Here is an 18,982-nt window from a genome sequence, read left to right as displayed (position 1 = left end):
ACCGGCCCTTGGAAAGAGCACCCTACTTAAGCCCACACCTCCACCCTATCCCCGTAACCCAGTAACCCCACTTAATCTTTTTGGACACTAAGGGCAATTTAGCATGGCCAGTCCACCTAACCTGCACATCTTTGGACTGTGGGAGGAAACCAGAGCACCCGGAGGAAACCCACGCAGACACGGGGAGAACGTGCAGACTCCGCACTGACAGTGACCCAAGCCGGGAATTGAACCTGGGACCCTGGAGCCGTGAAGCAACTGTGCTAACCACTGTGCTACCGCGTAAGCCTCTTTGTGACAATAATAAAGATTATTTTAGTTAATCTTCACTGTTGAGCGCCATTCTCTGCGCGGAAAGAAAAATGGAACATGAGCAAGGACGTTGGGCCTGATGCATTTTCAGATGTGCAGACCCCGGCTGGCTGACTTTCAGCCAACCCAGAGTGACAATTGCTCATTAATGCGCCTATTTTGATGCACCTCACTGAAAAATAAGCACAGCTTGAATTTATTTAATTGATATTGTGATCTGTGTCACTTTAACAGATCATAAATCACATCAATGTTGTCAGATCTAAAAATAACAAGTCATGAACTTGCACTCTGAGCTACAATCCAGCGCAGGAACCAGCAATGCCTCACACTGAACAAGGAGATGAAGTGCAGCAGGGGTTTATTTTCTGCATAGGAATGGAAAGGAGGGAGTCTTTGCAGCAACAAATTATCCAAAACTGCCTTTTGCTTCTTTTCTTTGCTAATCCTGAATATAGCATGGGAATGTGGGTTAGAAAACTGCATGAGTCACTGCCAGAGGAAGGTGGAAACATAAAGCAAGCTGCTTATTATTTTTAATTATCTGGTGCTAAAGTTGCAGGGAAAACTTAGGTGACACCGAAGACAATTAAAATGAATGCTGAAGTACAATTACTGACTTATAGGTGTGACTTTAAAAGTGTTTTTGCTTTGTTGTCGCTCTTGAACTCTTCCGTGTGCCTTCACGCTACTACAGTAGCTTTTGGCCTAAAAAGCTTTGAAGTGGAGCGAAAATGTAATCTAAGAGTTAGGAATGGTTCATGTCAGCAATTTGCAGCCAACTATTGTACACACACAGCCTGGGCGAGTACAGCAGCCCTGATGGCTGATGGAGAATGGTATAAATAGGAAGGAGTACTGTCAAGTGAAAACTGGAATGGGAAAGAGGTGAACAGGATGTGAATATAAATGGGGCAAAAGAGCAGAATGGGGTTGGAGTGTAAATGGGGGAGGGGGAGGAATGAGTAGGAATGCAAATTAATTGTTGCACCACGGAATGTAAATGGTAGAGTATTTTCCGAAAACTTATCCAAAATTGGAACGGGAATATAAAACATTTTAAAATTAGTTACTAACCTTTTATCTAAATAAAAGACAACGATAATACAAGGTAATAATAGAACTATAATACTAATTTAGTCTATCTCCTGTAACATAGAACATAGAACAGTACAGCACAGAACAGGCCCTTCGGCCCTCAATGTTGTGCCGAGCCATGATCACCCTACTCAAACCCACATATCCACCCTATACCCGTAACCCAACAACCCCCCCTTAACCTTACTTTTATTAGGACACTACGGGCAATTTATCATGGCCAATCCACCTAACCCGCACATCTTTGGACTGTGGGAGGAAACCGGAGCACCCGGAGGAAACCCACGCACACAGGGGGAGGACGTGCAGACTCCACACAGACAGTGACCCAGCCGGGAATCGAACCTGGGACCCTGGAGCTGTGAAGCATTTATGCTAACCACCATGCTACCCTGCTGCCCCTTATTACATACATTTCTCAAATCAATTGTTGAATATAACCACTAAGTTACTTCTATTCCATGTTGATCACAGGAGAGCGGAGGTCTTCTTACACAATGGGCCCCTATTTCTGAGTCAGAAGCTCTAGTCCCACCCAGGACTTGATAGCCATGGAAGCTGTGCTGCTGGTGGTGCTGCTGTGTCCATGATGTGGTCAAACAGGTTGATTATCTAACTGTAAGTCCTCCCAATGTGCCCATGGCAGGCGATAAGTGCAGCAGAGTTTCCTGGTCAGCTAGAACCTTGTGGTAGAGACATCTCCACTGTCTCCCTACATTAAAATGCTCCACATGCCAGCTCTTTCCAGGCTGTCCTCCGTGGCAAGTGTCCTCGTATTGAGGGAGAGAGAGATCATGGAGGATATGGCTATATGATTGGATGTTAAACTGCCAGCCCAAAGTCCTGAGTTTGAATCTTGTTTGTGTCTCCGCTAAATGAACTTTGTTGGTGTTCGCTGATTCCCCTATTGTGGGGAAGCGTAACATCCTCTGCATGGTTTAACTAACTAATGGCCAGATATATTCAGTGACCCTGGATACTCAGCAGAAAGATCACAGTCAAAGGGAGCACTAGTTGGTGATAAGGGCACGGTGGCACAGTGGTTAACACTGCTGCCTCACAGCGCCAGCAACCCGTGTTCGATTCCGACCTTGGGTGACTGTCTGTATGGTGTCTACACGTTCTCCCCATGTCTGCGTAGGTTTCCTCCAGGGGCTCCGGTTTCCTCCCACAGTCCAAAGATGTGCAAGTTAGGTGAATTGGCCACGTTAAAATGTCCCTTAGTGTCCAACGGTTAGATGGGGTTACGGGGATAGGGTGGGGAGTGGGCCTCAGTAGGGTGCTCTTTCAGAGGGTCGGTGTGTGGTGGTATGATTAGCATAGCTGCCTGCCATTGGTGCAGAACACCGGCTTACCATTGGCCCTGGTCGGTCATGTGCCTCTCGACCAGTTGGTTGAGACCAGTAATGTGACGGCTCCCCGATTGATCGAGAGGCTGAGTTAACCCCGCCCTGGGGCGGGGTATAAATACCCTGTACTCCCGGCGGTCGTCCTTCTACTGTAATCGACCACAGGGCTTAACATCTAGTATATTAAAGCCATACTTTTGTTCAGCAACTCGTCTCGTATTCAATTGATGGTACATCACGGTGCAGGCTCAATGGGCTGAATAGCCTCCTTCTGCACTGTAGGTACTCTATGATTCTAAGGGTACAAGCTGGTCTTCACGCTGGGAATTAGGTCAGACTGAAGTAAAAAAAAACATTTTTAAATTTTCATGCATTGGTAAAAAGCACTGGCAATACCAGTGTCTGTGTACATTGGGAAGTCCGTGCCCCTCAGATTAAGTATTACCTTAAATCCAGATGAGCACAGACTTGACAAAAAACAATAACACAGGATTGTAGTGGACTTCATAAATTAGATAATAACTGAGAAGATAAATGTAATGGAGATCCATAATAGAGGAGGGTCAGGTCTGGATATGTGGCATTGGATGACTTGTGATTCTCCCAACTCTCTCTGAGGTGCTGTGGATGATTGAAGGGGTGGAGTCAGGCAGCAGAAAAGAGGGATGTGTGAAGGATACATGCCAAATCTTCAGTGGTGTGGGGAAAACAACAGTGGAAGAGTGGAGAGCCTGGTGGTGTGGGTCAAGGAAAGGAAAGGATGCAGATAGAAAGACTTGAGAGTTGAGAGGCAGGTGTGGGCCGCAGCTGTCTATATATACCTGGTAGGAGCTACTGCTGCAGTTTGAGCTCCTTAAATACCCACTACGGAGCGCAGCTTCAGGATGGTCAGTCCTGTAAAGGATTTGTTGTGTGTAGTCACCGGAACGTGGTGATTCTTCAATCACTGAATTTTTCCTCATTACAAAATTTCTCCCCGACTGCAGAACGGACAGCAAGAGAGAATCGGGAATGAGGGAATCACATTGGATTTTGCAATAAAACAAGTCATCCAGAATTCTTATTGAAAGCATACAGTTTTTAAAAATACTGCCAGGATCACTGTGAAAGCTGATCAATATGTATCATGTTTCGGCCATACCCGATTCCCATCTTTCTCCTGCCAGGTCTCCTCGCCACTATGACAGTGTCTCTCCCTCTGTTGTTGTCTCCAAGATTGATCCCTCTACATCCATAATCTGACCCCTCTGCTTCTGATATGTCAGCCGTGGCTCATCGGATAACACCCCCACCAGGTGTGTTGGGAGTCCCACTCCAGTGACCCAAACACGTGAGGCAGGCTAATACTTCAGAGCTGTATTGACAGAATGCTACATTGTTCGAGGTGCTGCTTTTGAAATGAGGTGTTAAACTGAGGACCCACCAGCATTCTGAAGTGGCACGATGACAAAGAGGAACAAAGTGGGCTGGCTAATTTTTAACCTTCAGCCAACAAAGTTAAAACAGATAGTGTAATTATAATTTCACGGCTCTTCGAACTATGGAATACCTACAGTGCAGAAGGAGGCTATTCAGCCCATCGAGTCTGCACCAACACTCTGAAAGAGCACCCTACCTAAGCCCATTCCCCCACCCTATCCCCATAACCCTTTGACATGCACAGCTTTGGAGCACTGCTGCCTCACAGCTCCAGGATCCCGGGTTCAATTCCGGCCTCCGCTGGCTGTGTGATCTAAGGGAGAATTGATCATGGTCAATCCTCCTAACCTGCACATCTTTAGACTGTGGGAGGAAACCGGAGCACCTGGAGGAAGCCCACGCACACACGCGGAGAAAATGCAAACTCCACATAGACATTCACCCAAGGCTGGAATTGAAACCGGGTCCCTGGCGCTGTGAGGCAGCAGTGCTGACCACTGTGCCGCCGTGCCGCTATTTTCTCTGCAGGAATTGGCTGCCATGCTTCATACTATAACAGTGGGCACATTGGCTTCCCAAGCACATTGGCTGTACAGCACTTTGGAATGCCTTCATGAAAGGCACTTAAAAATGAAAATCTTTCTCACTGTCTTTCTCACCCTCTCCCTCTGATTCTCTTTCACTCGTTTTCTCTGTCACATCCTCTTCTAGAATCATAGAACAGTTACAGCGCCATCGGGCGGGGGGAGGGGGGGGGTGCATTCAGTCTGTTGGATCTGTGCTGGTTCTCTGCTGGAGCAACTCAGCTTGCCCCACTCCCCAACATCTTCTCCCCTGTCAATGTGATCCTGTTGTCTCCTCAGATAATTATCCAATTCTTTTTTGAAAGCTTCAGTTGAATCTGCCTCCACCACATTTTTGGGCAGTGCTTCCCAGACCTCAACCACTCACTCGGGGGTGATTTTATGGGCAGCACGGTGGCACAGTGGTTAGCACTGCTGCCTCAGAGCTCCAGCGTCCCGGGTTCAATTCCGGGCTCAGGTGACTATCTGTGAGGAGTTTGCACTCTCTCCCTGTCTGCGTGGGTTTCCTCCGGGTGCTCCTGTTTTCTCCCACAGTCCAAAGATGTGCAGGTTAGGTGGATTGACCATGCTAAATTGTCCCTGAGAGTCCAAAACAAAAGATTAGGTCAGGTTACTGGGTTATGCGGATAGGGCAGAGGCAAGGGCTTGGGAAGGGCGCTCTTTCCAAGGGCCGGCGTGGACCCGATGGGCCAAATGGCCTCTTTCTACACTGTAAGTTCTATGGTTCTGGCCCTGCCCGTAGTCAATGGGCCGTTTGCTGGTCCGCCAAACATTGCTTCCACCCCCCTCAACAATTCCCATGGTGGGTGGGACCAGAACATTTAGGCCTCTGTGTTTAAAATAGATTTGCCCCTTGCATTGCTTATTTTGCTGATCGCTTTAATTCCATGTCCTTTGGTTTCCCTTCCTCCCACTGGGACAGGGCAAAGGAGATTATGCAGCGTATTTCCAACTGATCTATACACTTTAAGGAAAATATAAGAGCAGTGGACTTTTAGATTTGAAACCATCTGATATTTAAAGCCGGGGTGAAGACCTGTGATAGTGAAGCAGCAACAGAGCAGGAGCGGCAGTGTCAAACGCAGCTCGAAAGTTGAACCTGTTCCTTACTTCATGTGGAGGTGTTAGTCAGTGATACTCAAGTCAGCCCCTTGATAACAGTGCAGTCACCACATGAGATTAACATTCCTCACATTAGCAAACAGTTCACATTAAACCATCCCATTTCTGTTTTTACAGGATTGTCGACGGGATTGAAGACGACGGCAAGACATATGAAACACCAACATTTCACTTTAACGTGGATCAGAGTTTTCAGAAATCGACCAAATCCTCTCCAAAGAAAGGTAATTGATCTCCTGCACATCACACTGGGGAAGATCATCCAAAACCAGAGTATTTGGGGGAGCTTGATCAGCAGTTGAGAAATAGCCTTTCAATTAAAGCTTGACCAATGCTATGCTATTCTAAACAGCATGTAAAGGCAACTGGATGATATATTGCTGAATTGATGTGCTCACTGATGCCCTCTAGTGCCAGGTTTGGATGGATCAGTGGGTGGGCGCTTTGTTTTCAACAGGTCGGTGGACTCAAGGGCCATTCAAGGCCCTTCTCCAGTGCCCACATTTATTGTGTGACACAAAGGCCTGACCACTCACCCACCATGAGAAGGCCATTCTTTTGTTGGCACCTCAGATACAAATATATTGTTTTATAATTCTGCTCCCCCCCCCCCCCCCCCCCCCCACTCCTGCCCTTTTTCTTGATGGTTCAGTTCATTTCCCTGCCAACAAGACGGACTGCCGAAGCCAGTGTCATAATATACACCAGTATATCATGGTGCAGACACACACTGATGGACACACATAGGGACCAATTAACATGTACAAACACCGCAGCCAATCACCTGTTAGAATACACACACTATAAAGGCAGAGGGCGCCACGGTAACTGTTCATTCTGGGTGCTGCCTCTCAGTGTAACAAGAACTCATCCAGCATGGACTCACAACACGTGCTGAGAGAATCAACAGGTTCGGACAAGGCTTAGGTCTCTAGTTTAAGTTAGCATCATTTAGACCCACAGTCATCGTGTGTTAGTTAGTTAGAAGTAGTTAATAAAATTGAGTTGAACCTTCATCAGTGTTGGAAGTGTCTGTTCATCTCTCAAGTCTACACTAGCCAACACTTCAGCCAGTACATCTCAAATCACTTAACTTGCTGCCCTTCATTTTTACACCTTTACAGAGTCAGGAAGGCAGGAGCTTCTGGCATAGGGAGTCCCTGGGCTGGATTCTCCAATTTTCAGGCTATGTCCTGATGCCGGCGTGGGAACGGTGGTGTTTAACGACCAAAATATCGGCGCAAAACGGCCACGGATCCTCCGTCACATGGGAGGGGGTGTGGGGGCTAGCTGGCACACAGCATAGAACACCCGGCTCTAGCTGCCGATATGGCTGGAGAATTGCTGGGTCAGTGACCACGCGTGCGTATGGTGGCGGCCGCGTGCGGACCCGGCCTGCCAAATAATGACCCCCCTTTGGCCAGGTTTGCGACCCCCAGACCAACCCCCAACAGTGCCCCCAGTCCCTGCTAAAGTCCCCCCTACCCGTGGATCTGCTGTGGCGGGACTGGACTGAGTCCGCAGCCACCACCACACCGAGTTTGTGTCAAACAATAGCATGAGAGACCTACGCCATCTTGGCTGGTCGGGGGCGGAGCATCGTGGGGGGGAGGGCCTCAGGTAACGTCTCTGACTCAGACCCAACAACATTTGTATTGTAAATAGAAGGAAGTTCTAGCTGGGAAATGCCTTGATAGAGCAGAACCCCAACACAGTCATGGTTCTGCTATTTTCCATGCCGGGGCGGAGGTTCCACCTGAGCGATGGACAGAATCCCACAGTTTATCCCACTTGTGCAGATGCAAACAACACTGATGTTATTGTTTTGTGTAGCACCACTTAAAAATGTGGGCGGCACAGTGACAGAGTGGTTGTCACTGCTGCCTCACAGCGCCAGGGAACCAGGTTCAATTCCGGCCTTGGGTCAGTGTCTGTGCGGAGGTTGTACATTCTCCCTGTGTCTGTGTGGGTTTCCTCCGGGTGCTCCAGTTTCTTCCCACAGTCCAAAGATGTGCAGGTCAGGTGGGTTGACCATGCTAAATTGCCTCTTAATGTCCAAAAGGTTAGGTGGGGTTATTGTGTTATGGGGATAGGTGGGTCATGGGCTTAGGGAGCTCTTTCAGAGGGTCGGTGCAGACTCAATGGGCTGAATGGCCTCCTTCTGCACTGTAATGATTCTATGATATGTTTACATTCAATAACTTGCATCTATGTTGTAAAAAGGTAAGCTACAACTTAATCTCTATTAAATATATCTCATTAGAACATAGAACATACAGTGCAAAAGGAGGCCATTTGGTCCATCGAGTCGGCACCGACCCACTTAAGCCCTCATTTCCACCCTATCCCCGTAACCCAATAACCCCTCCTAACCTTTTTGGTCACTAAGGGCAATTTATCATGGCCAATCCACCTAACCTGCACGTCTTTGGACTGTGGGAGGAAACCGGAGCACCCGGAGGAAACCCACACAGACACAGGGAGAACGTGCAGATTCCGCACAGACAGTGACCCAATTCCCCAGCGGGGAATTGAACCTGAGACTCTGGCGCCGTGAAGCCACAGTGCTAGCCACTTGTGTTACCGTGCTGCCCGATTAGAACCCATCTTCATCTTGCCTCTAAAATAAAGCAAAATACTGCGGATGCTGGAAATCTGAAAGAAAAACAGAAAGAGCTGGAGAAACACAGCGGGTGTGGCAGCAACTGTGGAGAGAGAAACCGAGTTAATGGCCGGGCTTCTCTGGACCTGTCCGCCGCGGGATCAGAAATTCCTCGCCGAGCTAATGGACCATTAGTCGGTCCATCAACGTTTCCGTCCTTCCTGGAAGCAGGAAATCCCTGCAGGAAATCCCTGCCAATATTCCAAGTCAAACATGGGGCGGGATTCTCCCATCACGCGGCAGAGTGTCCACGCCACCGTAAACGCCGTCGCGTTTTACGACAGCGCGAACGGGCCGCTGCCAGGAATAATTCCGGCCCCTGCAAGGGGCTGAGAGAATCCTGCCCATGATTCTTCTTCAGAAATGAGTAAACCTAAGAAGCACCAAAGTCGTTTTGACTCGATACCTTCACTCTGATTCTCTGTCCACAGATGCTGCTTAGAGGAAATATTGCTATAAACTGAATAGGAAATTGTTTAGATTGACAATGTTCTGCGCCGTGACCAAAGATGTACAAATTATACAAACAAGGGATTATTTCACAAAAATGAAAAGATTATAACAATGCGAGAGGTCCTTTGAGCCCATCAAGTCTACTTCACCATTTCATTCAATTATGGCTGATCCATATCTCAACTGCCTCTAACCATCTTTCATGTTCTTACCGAACAAGAATTTATTAATACTGATCTTGGAGATTTCTATTGGCCCAGCATCCATTTTGGGAGAAGGGGCTGAGTTTGCTACTTTGTGGGCAGGAAACAAGAGTTCAGGCTGTTTCCAGGTCTCGAACCCAACTCCCACGAACAAACAACAAATTTGGGACTTTGAACGGGGCGACTTCTTAATTGGCTGGGAGACAGGTTCCCATCCTGTCAGACCACTGGGGTAGGGCTCTGAGATGGGAACAATCTGAAGGGTGACCTCTGGCCTCACTTTCATCGAAGCAGACTGGGCCTGAAGTATTGGCACTCCAGCCTGCCAAAAGGCAGTCTAACCGCCCCCATTCATATCAGGCAATAGAGTCCAACTGGAAAAACACAGTCAATCTCCTTTAATTGCCCTTAGCAAGTCTCTTAATGATTCTAATTGGTTGCCTGCCTCACAAGGATGGGTAGCACATTTTTGTTTCAGGGTCCTGTTTGCCTCCATTCTCAACCTTAGTGGGGCCCAAACATTCTGTCCAGAGTCCCAGATGTTCATAGACACATAAGAGTAGGAGTAGGTGACTAACCATGGTTTGGAAAAATGCTTCCTTACTTTAGTTCCAGACATGCGAGCCCCAATTTTAAGGCTATGTCCCATTGTACTGGATTCTCCACCAGAGAAAACTGTGGGCGCGATCTTCCCAGAAGGGAACAAAGTCCCCTAGCGAGCGCATTTAGCCGCGTGTTTCCCGGCACTCTCAGTGCCAAGAAACACGTGTCTATTTAACGCTACTCATGTTGAATAAGGGACCCGAACAGGGAACATACAACCGAGGTTGCACACAGGCCCATAATTTACAACGGACAGCTCTGCTCGCCGGAACTGGCTGTTGTAGCGAGAGATTAGTACTCCATTTTTAAATGGCTTCCCAATCTCTGAGGCTCACAAACAAAATCCCCGACCTCCCCCCAGCCCAAACGCAACATGGGAACCACCCCACCCAAATGCAACATGGGAGCCACTCCCACCCGCCCCGCCTCGTGCACCCTCTAACACCCACGGTGGGCAACCCCAGCCCAATCACACACACCTTGACTATGCCAATCTGGCACCATGGCAGTGCCCCTGCCAGCTGGCATTGCCACCTGGGCACTTTGGCAGTGCCAAGTTGGTACCCAGGTGGCACTGCCAGGGAGCTAGGCTGGCAGCGTCAGGGCACGACCCTGCCCAAAGGGCATGCTGCTGGTGGCCTCCGATCCCCTTGGAGATCCCCACGAGTGTCCGTCCGTCTGATCCCCGTTTGTAGAGACCAGAGGCCTGAGGCCTCCGAGGCAAACGGATTGAATCCCAAAGCCTCAGGTAGCTTGGAAAGCTGCACATTAGAGTAAGGCTTACTGCCTCGCTCTGGTAAACAGATTTGCCAATAAGTGATCCTGCCCATTGTGGCCGGGATTCTCCTTGCAATGTCTCACGGGATTGCGTTGAATCTTGCAAGGGGTTGTGAGCCAGGTAGATCCCGGGAGCAGGGTCTCCCGGAGTCCACCAGCCATGCTGCACCTCAGCGATATGCTTTTCCCGCGTAGCAGGACCTGAAACGTGCCTGTTCCTCTGCATCTATCCTATTGAATCCCTTTATATATTTAAATCCGCTGCTTTAGTCATGGAAAACGACTATTTTGATTTACAGAAGGCATTTAGAGTTTAGAACAGTACAGCACAGAACAGGCCCTTCGGCCCTCGATGTTGTGCCGAGCCACGATCACCCTACTCAAACTCACATATCCACCCTATACCCGTAACCCAACAACTCCCCCTTAACCTTACTTTTTAGGACACTACGGGCAATTTTAGCATGGCCAATCCACCTAACCCGCACATCTTTGGACTGTGGGAGGAAACCGGAACACCCGGAGGAAACCCACGCACACACGGGGAGGACGTGCAGACTCCGCACAAACAGTGACCCAGCCGGGAACCGAACCTGGGACCCTGGAGCTGTGAAGCATTGATGCTAACCACTACGCTACCCTGCTGCCCCAATATTTTAACAATAAATAAAGCCTAAACATGGCCAACATTTTCAGTGACAAAGATAATGTAACTCTAAACCAGGGGTGGGCAAACTACGGCCCGCGGGCCGCATGCGGCCCGCCAAAGGTATTTCTGCGGCCCACCAAATCATTAAAAAAAAAAAAAAATTTCTTTTTTAAAAAAAAAAAATTTTTTTTTTAAATTTTTTTTTAAAGGTTAATGGGTGGGGGCGCTGTTGGGTTACTTACTGGTATAGGGTGGATACGTTGACTTGAGTAGGGTGATCATTGCTTGGCACAACGTCGAGGGCCGAAGGGCCTGTTCTGTGCTGTACTGTTCTATGTTCTATATGAGGCGCCCAGAATCATAACCGGGTGAAGTAATTATTTTACTTAATATACTATGCGGCCCTTTGTGAATTGTGAATTTCTGAATGCGGCCCTTGCACGGAAAAGTTTGCCCACCCCTGCTCTAAACAATATGCAGATGTTTTCAAGAATTATTTTTGTTCCTTGAGAAAAGCAACTATGGTGAATTAAAAGAATCTTTGCCCTTAAATATAATGAGCTCTCTATATCTTACAGTGGCAGAGATTCGGGAAATGTAATGGGTCCCAGCTCTAATTTTGAATTTTAATGATTGCAGCTAAATGGAACTTGAGATTAGAAAACTTTTCAATCTAGAAACAACCAATTCATGATGCGAAAATGAAATTGCAGGCTCCAAATTAGTTTTAGAAGTGTTTCATTTTTTTATTTTCCATTAAAATGTGCAACCAAGGTCCCGCCTGTTCTCTTAGGTGGGTGTAAAAGTTCCTATGGTATATTCAGAAGAGAACAGGGGAGAGATCCTAGTGCCCTAGCCAATGTTTATCCCTCAATGTACAACATAAATTAGAATATCTGGTCATCACCATATTTCTGTGTGTGGGTACTTGCTGTGTGCAAGTTTGCTGCCACATTTCCGACATTACAATTGTAACTACACTTAAAATCGTCTTCATTGGCTGTTTTGAGACATCTTGGGGTCATGAAGGGCGCTATATAAATGCAAGTCTTTCTTTGTTTGGAAGTATTGATCATCTGCTTTTCCTTCATTGTCATTGTCTCAACAAAGGTCAATTTCCCAATTTAACCTGGTGTTGTAAGACTTCTTAGTGTGCTCACCCCAGTCCAATGCCGGCATTTCCACATCACAATTTCCCAGGGAACAGTTTGCGTAGAGAGGAGCCTTCCCTAAGTAAGATCCCACTCAATCTTTAGCCATCAGATGTGTTGGACTGTTAGCTGAAACAAACTGATTTCCTGATCTTTCCTGGTTGATATCAGACTAGACGGCACTGGAGACATAAGAACGTAGAAACTGGAGTGGAAGTAGGTTCTTCAGCCTCTCAAACCTGCTGCACCATTCGATGTGATGATGGGTGATCTGATTGTGGGTTTAGCTCTCAAGCCTTGAGCTCAGTTGACAAAGGTTAAAGCTGGTCCCAATGGTCGCGCATGCAGCATGATTCACTACCTCCGAGAGAGGAAATGCGATACATTCTTGTTGCCTTTTGGACCGTGGATGTTGACAATAATCCTGCTTTAAGGTTGGAAAGATCAGCGACGGGATTCTCCGTCCTGCCACACCTGTTTTCTGGTGCGGCGCGCCCCCGCCAGCAGCGGGATTCTCAATTCCGCCAGCCAGCCAATGGGATTTCCCATTGTGGGCAGCCCCACGCCATCAGGAAATCCCACGCGTGGGTGTGCTGCCAGCGTAACGGAGAATCCCGACAGCGGAGAATCCAGCCCCTGAATCTTTGGGCGGGATTTTCCAGCTCTTCCCACTGGTGTGATCTTCCGCTCCTGCCGAAGGCAAACCCCCCCCACGCAGCGGGTTTCCCGGTAGTGGAACAGATGAGACACATACAATTCCGTAGACATTAGCGGGACTGGAAGGTCCCACCGGTGGCCAATGGTAAGCCACCTCTGCCGCTGGAAAGCACACTGCAGAAGGGCCGGGAAGATTTATCGGATGTTCACGCCCGCGGGAAGTTCAGGTCCCACGCCGGCGCACAGGATTCACGGTGGTGAGGGGTGCTGTCAATGGTAAATCACGGAGACAATGGTGTCACTGATAGAACCCGCTAGGGGGCCGACTCCACTGCCGAAAAACACGTGGCCAAGTGTTCGGTAAATCCAGTCCTATATCTTTAACTTGTCATGTTGCCTGGTACCATAGAAAGACCGGTTTGAACTGGTTGTGTTACACATCACATCAGTCAACACATCATATCAGTCTCGAGTGAAATGTGGGCTCTCGAAATGCTTGCATATAACAATTAGTTCCTCGCACTTCACAGAAATCTACAGTTAATACAACGATATATAGCAGGAACTGAGAAAAGAGTTGACTTGATGGGGAATTTGGAAATGTTGGCATTGGAAGGGAATTTCTTTTACAAACTAGGGTTTGTAAAAGTAGAACTTTTACCCTTAAGTAAAGAATTACCTTTGTACTTTTTGGAATGGTGCAAATCTCCTTCGAGCCACCAACGTAAATAAAATTGTGGCTAGACGTGCAGAGACACTGGCAGAGGACAAGGCCGAGGCCTTGTGTCGACTCACTCATCAGCGAAGAATGTGGGGGGGGGGGGGGGGGGGGGGGGAGCAGCTGGGAAAAGAGAATTTTATTGTTTAAGTACAAGACAAATGACTTCCGGTGGCGGCGATGCGGAGCTAAGCCGCACGTTCGGCAGCTCCCGCTAGAAACGGACTTTAGGGCTCTTTTTAGGGCCCCCAATGGTGCTTGATCGACGATTCCCGACGTGGGAAGGGGTCTGCAGTAGATCCCCAGGGTTCTATGGTCCAGACCAGGAGTGGGGCGAGCAGAAAAGCGGTGGCAGCGCCTCTGGAAAAGCGGGGGAAGGAAATCAAAATGGCGGCCGGCGGAGCCCTCGAGGAGTGGAGGCAGTGGGCGCAGGAGCAGCAGGAGACTCTTCACCGCTGCTTTTGGGAGCTTAAGGTGGAACTGCTGGAGTCGCTGAAGGCTACCACCGGTAAGCTGCTGGAGACTCAGACAGCCCAGGGGGCCGCAATCCGGGAGCTGCAGCAGCAAGCCTCCGAAAGAGAGGATGAGGCCACGGCCCTCGCGGGGAAGGTGGCGATGCACGAGGCGCTCCATAAAAAGTGGCAGGAGCGGTTCGAGGAGATGGAGAACCAGTCGCGGCGGAAAATTTTACGGATCCAGGGCCTCACGGAGGGGCTGGAGGGGTCGGACCTGGCGGCCTATGTGGTCGTTTTGCTGAACTCGCTGATGGGAGCTGGGTCCTTCCAGGGGCCCCTGGAGCTGGAGGGGGCCCACAGAATACTGGCCAGGAGGCCCAAGCCGAGTGAGCCGCCACCGACGGTGCTGGTGCGGTTCCACCGGTTCGTTGACCGGGAGTGCATGCTTCGGTGGGCCAAGAAGGAGCAGAGCAGCAAGTGGGAGAACACAGTGGTGCGGATCTACCAGGACTGGAGTGCGGAGGTGGCTAAGCGGGGGGCCAGGTACAACCGGACGAAGGCAGTGCTCCACAGAGTGTGAAGTTTGGCTTGTTGCAGCCGGCGCGTCTGTGGGTCGCCTACAAGGACCGTCACCATTATTTCGAGTCCCCGGAGGAGGCGTGGGCCTTTGTGCAGGCCGAGAAATTGGACTCAAACTGAGGGTCAGGGATGGGGGTTTTATATGTAAATGTAACTGTATTTTTTTGGAGGTGGTGGGGACCGGCAATGGGAGCTGCCCTAGAGGAGGCGGGGTTGGGCAGGGCGAAAGCGCGGGCTTTCCTCTTGTTTCCTGCGCTGCGGGGTGATGGGGCGGGGTCGGGGCTGAGAAGCGCGGACCTTTGCTTGTTTTTATTTTCCCGCGCCAGAGCGGGGGGGGGGGGGGGGGGGGCTGTTGATGGGCACGAAGGAGGACGAGTAGCCCCACGTGGGGAGGGGTCGGAGGTGCGGCGGGAGTCGCCAGGGTCAGCAGAAGTTAGCTGGCTCACGGGAGCGCTATGGAGGGGGGGTGCGGCTAGGTGGGGTCCCAGCCTGTGGGGGGGGGGGGGGAGGGGGGGTACCGGGTTTCTGCTGAAATGGCCAGGAAGGAGCTGGAGTATGCAGAGGGTGCTGGGGGGGGGGAGCTGCCGCAGTGGGGAGCAGGCCGAGCGGGGGGCGCTGGCCAGTGGCGGGCAGTGGATGGGTTATGGCTAGTCGGCAGGGGAGGGGAGCAGGGAGCCCTCTGATCCGGCTGATAACTTGGAATGTGAGGGGCTGAACGGGCCGGTCAAGCGTGCCCGGGTGTTTACGCACTTGAAGGGGCTGAAGGCGGATGTGGCCATGCTCCAGGAGACGCACCTGAAGGTGGCGGACCAGGTTCGACTGAGGAAGGGATGGGTGGGCCAAGTATTTCATTCAGGGCTGGATGCGAAGAATCGGGGGGTGGCGATCCTGGTGGGAAAGAGGGTGTCGTTTGAGGCGTTGAGGGTGGTGGCTGACAGTGGCGGGAGGTATGTGATGGTGAGTGGTAAGCTGCAGGGGGTGTTGAGGGGGTTTATGGATCAGATGGGAGGGGTGGATCCCTGGAGGTTTGCGAGGCCAAGGGCCAGGGAGTATTCGTTTTTCTCCCACGTGCATAAGGCCTATTCCAGGATTGATTTTTTTTGTCCTGAGTAGGGGGCTGGTTTTGAGGGTGCAGGATGCCGAATACTCTGCCATTGCCATTTCAGATCATGCCCCGCACTGGGTGGACCTCGGGCTGGGGGAGGAGAGGGACCAGCGTCCGCTCTGGCGCTTGGAGGTGGGGCTGCTGGCAGACGAGGAGGTGGGCGGGAGGGTTCGGGGGTGTATCAAGAGGTACCTTGAGGCCAACGATAATGGGGAGGTCCGAGTGGGGATGGTCTGGGAGGCATTGAAGGCGGTGATTAGAGGGGAGTTGATTTCCATCCGAACCCATAGGGAGAGGGGAGAGCAGAGAGAGAGGGAGAGATTGGTGGGGGAGATGGTGAGGGTGGACAGGAGATATGCGGAGGCTCCGGAGGAGGGTTTGCTGGGGGAGCGGCGTAGCCTTCAGGCCAGGTTCGATCTACTGACCACCAGAAAGGCGGAAGCTCAGTGGAGGAAAGCACAGGGAGCGGTGTATGAATACGGGGAGAAGGCGAGTAGGACGCTGGCACACCAGCTCCGAAAGCGAGACGCGGCCAGGGAGATTGGGGGAGTGAGGGATAGAGCTGGGAAGGTGGTGCGGAGGGGGGTAGACGTTAATGGGGTCTTTAGGGACTTTTATGGGGAATTGTACCGGTCTGAACCCCCGGTGGAGGGGGGGCGAATGTGGCGCTTCTTGGACAAGCTGCGATTTCCGAAGGTGGAGGCGGGGCAGGTGGAGGGACTGGGGGCGCCGATTGAGCTGGAGGAACTGGTTAAAGGGATAGGGAGCATGCAGTCGGGGAAGGCGCCGGGGCCGGATGGGTTTCTGGCCACATTTTATAAAATGTATGCGGACCTGTTGGGCCCCCTGTTGGTTCGGACCTTTAACGAGGCAAGGGAGGGGGGGGCTTTGCCCCCAACTATGTCACGGGCGCTGATTTCCTTGATCCTTAAGCGGGACAAGGACCCCCTGCAGTGTGGGCCATATAGGCCGATCTCGCTGCTAACTGTAGATGGCAAGCTGTTGGCGAAGACCTTAGCTTCAAGGATAGAGCATTGTGTGCCGGGGGTCATTCACGAGGACCAGACGGGGTTTGTAAAGGGAAGGCAGTTGAATACCAACATACGAAGGCTTCTGAATGTCATTATGATGCCGGCTGTGGAAGGGGAGGCGGAGATAGTGATGGCATTAGACGCGGAGAAGGCCTTTGATAGGGTTGAGTGGGGGTATCTGTGGGAGGTGTTGGAAAGGTTTGAATTTGGAGAGGGGTTTGTCCGTTGGGTGAGGTTGCTTTATGAGGCCCCGATGGCGAGTGTAGCCACAAATAGGAGGAGGTCGGAGTGCTTTCAGCTGCGCCGGGGGACGAGACAGGGGTGTCCCCTGTCCGCCTTGCTCTTTGCGTAGGCAATTGAGCCCCTGGACATGTTATTGAGGGAGTCGGGGAACTGGAGGGGCCTGGTGCAGGGTGGGGAGGAGCATCGAGTGTCGCTTTATGCGGACGACCTGTTGCTGTATGTGGCAGACCTGGTGGGGGGGATGCCGGAGGTGATGAGGATTCTCAGCGAATTTGGGGGCTTTTCTGGGTATAAGCTCAACCTGGGTAAGAGCGAGCTGTTCGTTGTGCACCCAGGGGATCAGGAGGAGGGGATTGGTAGGCTCCCACTGAAGCAGGCAGGGAGGAGCTTTAGGTACCTGGGAGTCCAGGTGGCTAGGAGCTGGGGGGCCCTGCACAAGCTTAACCTCACAAGGCTGGTGGAGCAAATGGAGGAGGAGTTTAAAAGGTGGGATATGTTACCGCTGTCGCTGGCGGGTAGAGTGCAGTCCGTCAAGATGACAGTGCTCCCGAGGTTTTTGTTCCTGTTCCAGTGCCTCCCCAGGAATATTACGGGATTTGTATGGGCGCATGGGACTCCGAGGGTGAGAAGGGTGTTTTTGGAACGGGGCAGGGATAGGGGGGGCTGGCGCTGCCCAACCTCTGTGGGTACTATTGGGCTGCCAATGGTTCGGTGGGAGGGAGAATTGTGTACATGGGTTGGTTGGATGTGGCGGGTGTTATCTCTTTCCTTTTCGTTGTTTGCTTTTTTGTTTTTGTAGTTGCTGGGGGGGGGGGGGGGGGGTTGGTTGTTGTTCTTTGGTTTTTACTATGGTTGTCTTGTTAATATTGTTTTGTTGTTTATATTTTGTGAAAATCTTAATAAAAATTATTATTTTTTTAAAAGTACAAGACAAATGTATTTACATGGATTTAAGATAATCAGCAAAGGAGGCAGGAGGAGGAGAGGTGAATTTCTTTTGCCAGCTTAGTTGTGTGTTGGAATGTGCTACCCAAAAGGTCGGTAAATGCAGTTTCAATAAACACTTTCAAATGAGAATTGGATATAGACTTGAAAAGAATAGATTTGCAGAGCTCTGGGAAAAGAGGTATGGTTGTGGGACTAATTATATAGATCCTTCATAGGCCCAGCAGATGCATGAAGGCCAAATAGCTTTCTTCTGCACTGCAGGATTTTATGTTAAATGTACTCATGAAGAGGCAATTTTATTATTACACTGCACTGGGCAAACGGCCGAACCCCTTGTCTTCATTTAATGAACAGAAATGCTCGCAATACACACAATGTCTAGATTTTGTATATCACCGGAACAAAGAGCCAGACATTTTGATAAAAATAGCTGTTCATGGCCTCTAGGCTGTGAAACCTTTGCAAGAATGGATGGCTCCTCAGTGAGAGGGAAGCAACCTTTTTGAAAGTTGTTGGCAGTGCCTTAATGAACTGATAAATTTAATTAGTGTTGGGAAGCAGATACTGGAAGAGTGCTCTGTGTATGAGGCAGATAGTATTTAGAGTCCACAGCTTTCCTTAAACATAATTGGCTGTTACGGGATGGACATATTCCACTGTGTTTTAAAGTGTGGAACAGTTTCAGTGTTGCCTTTCCCATCCAATTTATAAATCTACTGTTTAATGTTTATAATCGGTCAACTAAAAATACAAACAAATAGTTGGCTTAATTTGCAGCTACGATGCCATTTTTGAGCTGAAGCAAGGTGTTTTTGTCATGCAAAAGCACTGCCAATATTCTGGATACCTCATCCTGATTTGATA

At 50.1% G+C, this 18,982-nt stretch overlaps 1 protein-coding gene across 1 annotated transcript in view; it reads left to right on the top strand.

Annotated features, from left to right (window-relative positions):
• Nucleotides 1–18,982, top strand: part of kcnh4b (potassium voltage-gated channel, subfamily H (eag-related), member 4b) — a 235,106-nt gene that overhangs the window by 198,455 nt on the left and 17,669 nt on the right. Inside the window, 1 exon segment of the mRNA XM_038779453.1 lies at nt 6,002–6,108. Coding sequence (XP_038635381.1) covers nt 6,002–6,108 — 107 coding nt within the window.

This window comes from Scyliorhinus canicula, chromosome 19, assembly GCF_902713615.1.
Source record: "Scyliorhinus canicula chromosome 19, sScyCan1.1, whole genome shotgun sequence".
NCBI lineage: Eukaryota > Metazoa > Chordata > Chondrichthyes > Carcharhiniformes > Scyliorhinidae > Scyliorhinus > Scyliorhinus canicula.
Note: the sequence above shows the minus strand (reverse complement) of the source record. Positions and strands in the feature narration are given on the sequence as shown.